The 8,353-nt window shown below is 32.5% G+C and overlaps 1 protein-coding gene across 1 annotated transcript; it reads right to left on the reverse strand.

Annotated features, from left to right (window-relative positions):
- Window positions 1-737: 737 nt before the first annotated feature.
- DET2 (3-oxo-5-alpha-steroid 4-dehydrogenase family protein) lies at window positions 738-1,673 on the reverse strand. Its single transcript, XM_059571883.2, has one exon. The coding sequence runs from the start codon at window positions 1,591-1,593 to the stop codon at window positions 811-813; it is 783 nt and encodes a 260-aa protein (XP_059427866.1). The 5' UTR covers window positions 1,594-1,673; the 3' UTR covers window positions 738-810.
- Between the last annotated feature and the right edge of the window lie 6,680 nt (window positions 1,674-8,353).

Here is an 8,353-nt window from a genome sequence, read left to right on the forward strand (position 1 = left end):
GTTGCTCCTTCTGCTGGCTGCTATCATTGTTGTTGCCATTATGGGAATTGGAGTGGGTTTCCAGGGACATTACTGTAATATATGGGGTTGGGTTGCTGGTTACGGCCCCATCAATGGTGGGAAAATGGTGATGATGCTTCGGGTTGGGCAGCCAAAATAATGGCAGTGTGGAGACAGACAACAATATGCCGTGGTGGTGGAAGCCGTGGTTTTGATGATGATGACGCGTGTGTTTGGGCGGTTACTTCACGTGTCAATTATCTACAGTCAAATTCTTTTAGAAGCATCAATTAATGTTATATCCTTAGATAAGATTCCCTAAGATTTTGCCTAGCAATAGCGTTTTGGACTGGAAACTGAGGATGTACTCCATAAGAAGTCTACTCAAATAAATTTTGTGGTACTCGACCACCCCTATTCAAGTGGGTGGTGGGTGGGTTTCATATAAACTTTCAATTGCTAGAGATTCTTATCCTAACCTTTTGGCTCGGCATAAATTGTAGTGCGCCCAACATTGTATCTACTTTGTACACAAAATTTGAACAAAATTTTCCTTAAAATTGGCTCGAAAAATTCTTCTAATTCTATCTATTAAATTAACACGTCGTTAAAGCATAAAATTCTCACGTGAATTTAAAACGTAAGCCAGAACAATAACAAATGTTAATTTAATAAATTAGAATCATTCAAGCTCTGCAGGATCAATAGCTAAATCAAGTTTCCTTGAAGTGAAAATTAAAAAAAAAAGAGAAGTAGCCATTACACATCCAAATGCTTAAAAACTATGAAAGGAAAAGAAGAGCGGTTGTGTCAATACAAGAAGGGGATGACAACTTTTCTAGCCTTGGGATAATCCTCCCCAAACTTCTCCAGATACCATCTATGGTGCGCACGTGCCCTGGGCACCAAGTTGGCACACGTGTAGAGGAAAAAACCTAGGCCAGCCCAAGACCATGTCATCACCGCCCAACCCAACCACTCCACCATCTCACCCAAGTAGTTCGGGCAACTCACCAGCTCAAACCACCCTCCCCTCGGCACTTTATACCCTCCACCCTCCTTCTTCAGACCCACCAAAACCCAATCAGCCCACATGTTCACCGCCATGCCACCCCAAAACACCACCAACCCACCAAAAAACCGCCACCAGAACCACCCATCGCCCTCGTAATCCTTATACTCAGACACCCATCTGGCTTGCAAATAAGCATTCAGGACATTAAACCCAAATGCCATCACTGCCACCGCGACGGGAAAGCCAGCACCGGCGCCGTTCCGGCGAGCTGTATTGCGGTGGAGGCGAAGTGGATAGATGCAGGTGCGGTGGAAGTAGTGGAAGAGGAAGGGGGAGATGAGAATGAGGGACTTGGGATTTGAGGAGTGGAGGCCGTAGGGGAAGATGAGGAGGGTGAGCCAGAGAGTTGGGCTCTCCATGAGAAACCAGGCCAAAGGTGGGTAAATGGTGGGGCCCCATCCGGGACGGTGGTGCTTGCCGTAGGGTGCTTGGAGGAACAAGCAGGAGATGAATGTTGGGGGTCCTATGAGGAAGAGGGCCAGCTGGCTGTGGTGGAAGAGGGTCTGATCTGATGCCATTTCTGTGGGCGGAGAGTTTGAGGATGAAGCATTGACCTATTAAATGGGAATCTGGTTATTGGTTTTTGTGCAAATTCTGCTTCTTAATGATTGTCATTTGGGAACTTGTGATTTTCAAACATAATTGCCAAAGTACAACTACTAAAAAGGTTTAATTCCTATGGACCCTTGAGTCCCTGCCTTCACCACTCACCTGTGGGCTCTAATAGTGTATTATATATTATTTAAATTGTCAAATAAAACCACAAAAATAATTTCATATAACGATATGAACAAATTGTCCAATTAAAATTTAATTGGACTTTTAGTATAAATTTTCATTTGAAAGGAAGAGGAATAGAGGAAAAAACAATTTTTTATTTGGATTTTGTTTTTTAGTAAATTTTATTTGGACATTGTGCCATGAATAGCAAGAAGTTATTAATGGTAGCACCAGATGTATTTTAACTTACTTTTAACTAATTTACAAGAGATTTAAAAAAATGTATATATATTTCTACACGCGCCGACGCGTAAATACTCTTCCTTCACCTCTTCAACCATGACTCTGCTGTTTTGTACTATTTATTTCCTTTTTATGTTATTTGCTTGTTGTTTGTTTTGAGCTTTTAGTCTTGTTTTTGTTTCTATTTTGTTTTTTTCTTTGTGTTTAAGAGTCTTTACCACTGTTTGTTATTGTTTATCCTTTGGGGTTTGGAGAGGATTGCGGAACTTTTTTTAGTTTCATGCTCTTTTTTAGATTTTTTTGTTGTGTCATTTTTGATACACCATATATTACCGCATTAATTCGTCATTCATTTGATGCATTGCCTCTTTTTTCCTGTTTACCCGATCTGTTACGGTGGTTTAGTGGCTTTTTTGTTTGGGTTACCCAGCCCATTGTTGTAATTTGTAGTTTCTTTGTTATGTACTAAAAAAAAAAGATCACAAGATCTAGCGTTAACTCAGCAATGAATCTCTGAGTGACCGAGTCTCATGCAGCTTCAAATGACGGAGCATGTGCTTTGTGTTAAACCTAAACAAATAAATTAACAAATAATACAAAATTCAAAATAAATAAATAAATAAATAAAATAGAAAGCGCTTAGCTTCTGCTAGCTAGGGGTGTTAATGCGGTTAATGGTTATTGGCAAAAACCGCTAACCGTAACCGCCTTAGCGATTATTAAATTTCACTAACTGCAACCATAACCGCCTAGCGGTTAGCGGTTAGTAAAGCATGTAACCGTCTGCTATAACTGCTTTTTCAAAATTTGGCGGCTTTTTGGGCTTTCTTAAGATAAACGTATAACCAATTTTCAGTTTGAGGCTTTTTTTTTTTTGGATAACTGTAGCATTTTTACCTCATTTGTTTTTTGCATTTTTAGTGTCTTCTTGGGCCAAATTGCTATAAAAATAGCTCATATTGAAAAATCAAAAATATTTGACCCCAAATTTACATTTTTTGTACTTTTAAAAAAAAAATCCTTAAATATAAATCATAACCTGTTAAAATTTCATATAATTAACTTGAATAAAGTATTTAAATTGTCATTGAATCATATGATTATGTATTGATCTTATACATTTATATTATTCATATGCATATATGTATAATTATAATTTATAACATATATAGACTTATAAGTTTATGACATACATTGGAACTAAGTCTCTAGATACTTTAATTGTTGCATTAGTATAAACTTGCATACTTATCACTTGTAAGTAGGGGTGTAAACGAGCCGAGCTTGAGCGAGCTTCCCTTGTTCAGGCTTGGCTCGTTTAAATTTGACTCGAGCTCGAGCTAATAATAAGTCGAGCCGAGCCAGCTCGCAAGCTGGCTCTTATATTTAATGTTTTTTTTTTCAATTTTTTTTTTTTAACTTCAAGTACTCTTAAACGGCTTAAGAAGTTAGTTTGCATATGAGCATTTGCTTAACCTGACTAGTCGAGTATGGAGCCTGAGTCAATACAGCAAGGCATTTGGTTTCAAAGAGAGAGGATATGCATCCTTTTATAGATAAGCAAACTTAGAGATTGATGTTTTCTTAACAGGTAGTGATAGTGTTTGGGTCTATTTGATTCTTCAATAGTTTATACCTTTCACAATCTCCCTCAATAGTTTCTGCTTGATTCTTCTTCCTTTCGTTTTGATATGTTCTAATTGAATCAAGGTCTTTTTAATGATTGCTCTCTCTCTTTGATCATGAAAGGTCTAGAATTTTCCATTCTCTAACGCTTAAATATAAATGCAATTTTAAGGTTTTAATAATTATGAGATTTATAATTAATTATGTATTACTTAGTTTATATATATATATATATATATATATATATATATATATATATAGACACACACACACACTCGAGCTTATACGAGCTGTTCACGAGCTTAGCCGAGTCGAGCCGAGCTTGCTTCGTTTAATATTCGAGCTAGGATTTGTGTTCATGAAGTGTTTCATTTAATATTCGAGTCGAGCACGAGCCGAGCTTATGCGAGCCGAGCCCGAGCTTGCTCGCGAGACGCTTCGCTCACTTAACAGCCCTACTTGTAAGTTATGTATAATTTGTTATTATATAATCAAATAAATTAGAATGATAATACATTGATGCTTCAATTGTGGTTATAAGTAACACATTGTTTTATCTAATGTCAATTACTTAATTTAATATTATACGAATCACATTATCATTATACATTAATAATATTATTCACTTTAATAAGTATTTAAATTGTTATTGAATCATATGATTAAGTATTGATCTTATACATTTACATTATTCAATATGCATAATCGAATATATGTATAATGTATAATTATAATTTATAATATATATGGACTTATAAGTTTATAACATACATTGAAACTAAGTCTCTAGATACTTAATTGTTGCATTAGTATAAACTTACATACTTATCACTTGTGAGTTATGTATAATTTGTTATTATATAATCAAATGATTATGTTATATGTATAAATATTATTATAGTTATAATTATAAAAATATATTATATAAAAATGCGGTTAGCGGTTACGGTTAGTAAATCCAATAACTGCTAACCGCTAGACGGTTATAGCGGTTAAGCAGTTACACGTTTAGCAGTTATAACGGTTAAAAAGTATTTTTCAAATTTATATATGTAAAAATGTTTATTCAAACCAAAAAATACTTTAAAATCATTTTCAGATTTCTGAAACCTCACTGTAAAAACTACAAAACACTTATAAGAAAAATCAAACACGATATATTTTCCAAAAGTAATATATATATATATATATATATATATATATATATATAAAAGGAGGTTAGCAGTTACAGTTAATAAACCTAATAACCGCTAACCGTTAGACGGTTATAATGGTTAAGATGGTTAAGCGATTACGCGTTTAGCGGTTATAACAATTAACGTTTTAACTGCATTGATGCTCTTACTGCTAGCAAATGAATTAATGAAAGTAAATAGTTAAAATAAAGAGTATGACACATGTGTTTTGAAAAAATATAATTTTTTTTAGCTAAGAGTAACTTACTTCTCATATCAATCACTTAAAAAATAATAATAAAATAAAAAATGCCAGCATCTTTGCACCACTAGTGAACAAATTAGTTGTACCGAGCCTATTTCAAAAAGATAAATATAAGACAATAAAAATCAGTTTAATAATATTTCTCTCCGAAACAAGCAGAACAGTCAAAGCCAATGATGTTGACTGTTGGAGGTGGAATGCCGCTACGACACGCCAGGACCGTGACAGATGGCCAGAAAGAAAGACACAAAAGAGTTAGCTCTCCTACTTATTCACATTCCATTTTACTGTGACTGTCGTGTCCGGAAATGGAAGGCCTCTTGTTGTCCTTCACCGGGTGACCCGTGACGCCAGTTTCCCCCCACGTGGTGGCTCTCGGCCACGTTGGAGCCTCAGCCCCCTACTTGTCCACCACTCTAATAAACATTGACATTACCGCACCACGCAACTTCGCTCAACTGTACCTCTTACTGTCTTACGTTGTTTGTTTCTTATTTTTGGGCATGGCTCACCTAATATCCTTTCAAATCAACCTTTTTATTTGGTAACCATTATTTATTTATTTATTTTTTTAAAAAAAAGCACTAAACCATTCTATTTTAACCAATTTTTAGATCAATTATTATTAAACAAATAAATAAAAAATATTTTAAATTACGGCATTAATGCTATAAAATATTAATAAAATAAAGAATGTTATATATAACATTATTCGAGACAATATATGTAAATACTTAAAAGCCTTTTGATGACCAAAAATGTACTTTTCCTATAAACCGTAACACGTTGGCTTTAAAACTTTGTTTGATATTACTTAGAGTGATTAGACTGAGAACAACATCTGCATTTGATGAGACATAACTTTAGAATTTTGGTTACTCAACTATCATCACCTCACAAAATAAGTCACAATTTCTTTTGGGTATCCTTTATGCCAATAAACATGGTCTCCTTTTGTCCTTTCTCGTCTAATTGTAATATTATAAAAATTAATTTAGCAGTTTATTATTCACTAAATAATTAAGTTTTATTGCTTAAATTTTTCACTCATATTATATTATGTGGCACTCATGTAAACTGTAGTGTAAATTTATAATTAAAAAAAAATTATAATAAAATATTTAGTAGTGTAAGCATTCTTTTCTTTTCTTTTTACAATGGAATGACATGATAAGTTCAGTAAAGAAATAATAATAATAATAATAATAATAATAATAATGCCTTTTATATATTTTTACTTTCTACGATGTTATCATAAAAGTTTGTTTAGGAGTCAAGTCAACCTTCCTAATGAAAAATTACTAGAAAAGAGTAATATATTGTTGATAATTCAATTGGGACACAACTTTTTTTTTTTTTTTTTTACCTATTTTAATAAGTGATCAGTGTTATTGAATATTTTTGAGTTTTTCAAAAATTAATGTTTAGGCTCTTAGGTTAGTAGAATGACTCTTAAAAATATGACAAAGTTTTCCTCTAAACTGGGTTGAAAGAATTTCCTTAAACCTAGTCTATAAAAGTGACACGTGTTCATTTTTTTAATAACATGTGAGATGCACGTAAGTTTTTAATAAAAAATTATTATAACTTTGTCCCTACTATTGAAAAAAATGTGCATCTCACATGTTCAATGGATGCGTGTTACTTTTATAGACTAGGTTGAAGGAAATTTTTTTAACCCAGTTTGAAGAAAAACTTTATCCTTAAAAATATTTTAAAAAATATGTGAGATATGCCACTTGTCACATATTGACGTAGATTTAAAGAAATTTCCTCAAAATCGATTTTGATGAGATTTCTGTCCATTCAATAAATGGTAACACTATTGTTGTTGTATAATTGAGCAAAGTTATTAACATTACAACTGGCATTTTTTCACCCAAAATGAAATGCAAGCTAATTGTATGTGATTTCCTCTCAAGATGGGTCTTATTCAAACATGACTATGTTTATTAGTATGTTTTGGATTGTGTTTATTATTTTTGTTTTTGAAAGTATTTTTGTATGTGACATAAATGTAAACATTGCTTTTATGTTTGAATTCTTTGTCAATACTTGTCTTGAGAAAATAAACAAAAAAAGTTAAGGAAACTTGAGTATGTTTGTTAATTTATTTTATTTTATTTTATTTTTCTGTTCTCAAGAGAAATACACTAACAAACAGCTTAAAACATAGTACGTTTGTAAACTTACAAGAACATTTTTCACCGTCACCTTACATCATTACACATTTTCAAACAAAAAACAAAAGATACCCCTAAAATACATTAATAAAGATGTCAACAAAGCAAAGGCTTTTTGTAACACTCCGGTCCCATATTAGAAAGATGAAAAGAAGCCCACAAAAAGTAAGTGGTTTATAAAAATAGTAATGAGTGCTAAATCTCACATTACTTAGTTACTGGGTGAAACTGAGCTTTATAATGAATTATAGGAAAGTTCCAAATTGATTAGTCATTTTGGGGTAATAGTGCATATGTGGCTAGCGCTTTTCCCTTATATGTTACACTATCATATTCGCAATCATTCAAACAAAAATCCTCATTAAGCTGATTTTGTTAGATAACATTTTTCCTTATTCATTTTCAAAATAAAAATATTAGTAAACAACTTAAAACACAAAAATACTTAAAATTATTGTAACTTTTGTATCACATAATATATATATATATATATATATATATATATATATATATATATATATATATATAAAGCATTAACAAACGAACCAAACTCGATGGCAAGTCGCTAATCATGTTACAATTCGTCCAAATTTGAGACCATTAAGCATAGTGTAAAACATGACCTATATTATCAAACATCCTGATCTTCCTCACCTGCTTAAAGCCAACAACCCTTCTGGATACATCTTTACTTTCCATCCTCCCCAACTGTAATGATAATAGACACTCCGAAAAACCTTGTGACCCTTAATGGTTACCATTAAAAAGAAAATCACTCCATTTTATTTTCTTACTTCTAAAATTGTTAAAAATCAATGCTCAACACCCCCCTTTTTCTTGCCATTTTTTTTTCTCATAATTTTGTGTTTTTTTTTTTTAATTAATTAATTTAATTCAATATTTTAACTTAATATATGCATATTTTTAATAAAATAAACAAAGCATATGAAAGATGTCATTAATTGATTTTCAAAAGACTTTTTTTTTTTTTTTTTTTTTTTTACATGTAGGGGGAGGGAAGATTCGAACTAGTGACCTCTACTTCATGAGGCGTGATTTACAGCCG

The sequence above is a fragment of the Corylus avellana genome, chromosome 10, assembly GCF_965113065.1.
Source record: "Corylus avellana chromosome 10, dhCorAvel1.hap1.2, whole genome shotgun sequence".
Lineage (NCBI taxonomy): Eukaryota > Viridiplantae > Streptophyta > Magnoliopsida > Fagales > Betulaceae > Corylus > Corylus avellana.

Bases quoted from the DNA above. Each gene is read 5' to 3' on its own strand.
- DET2 (XM_059571883.2), bottom strand. From the start codon at position 1,593: ATGGCATCAGATCAGACCCTCTTCCACCACAGCCAGCTGGCCCTCTTC.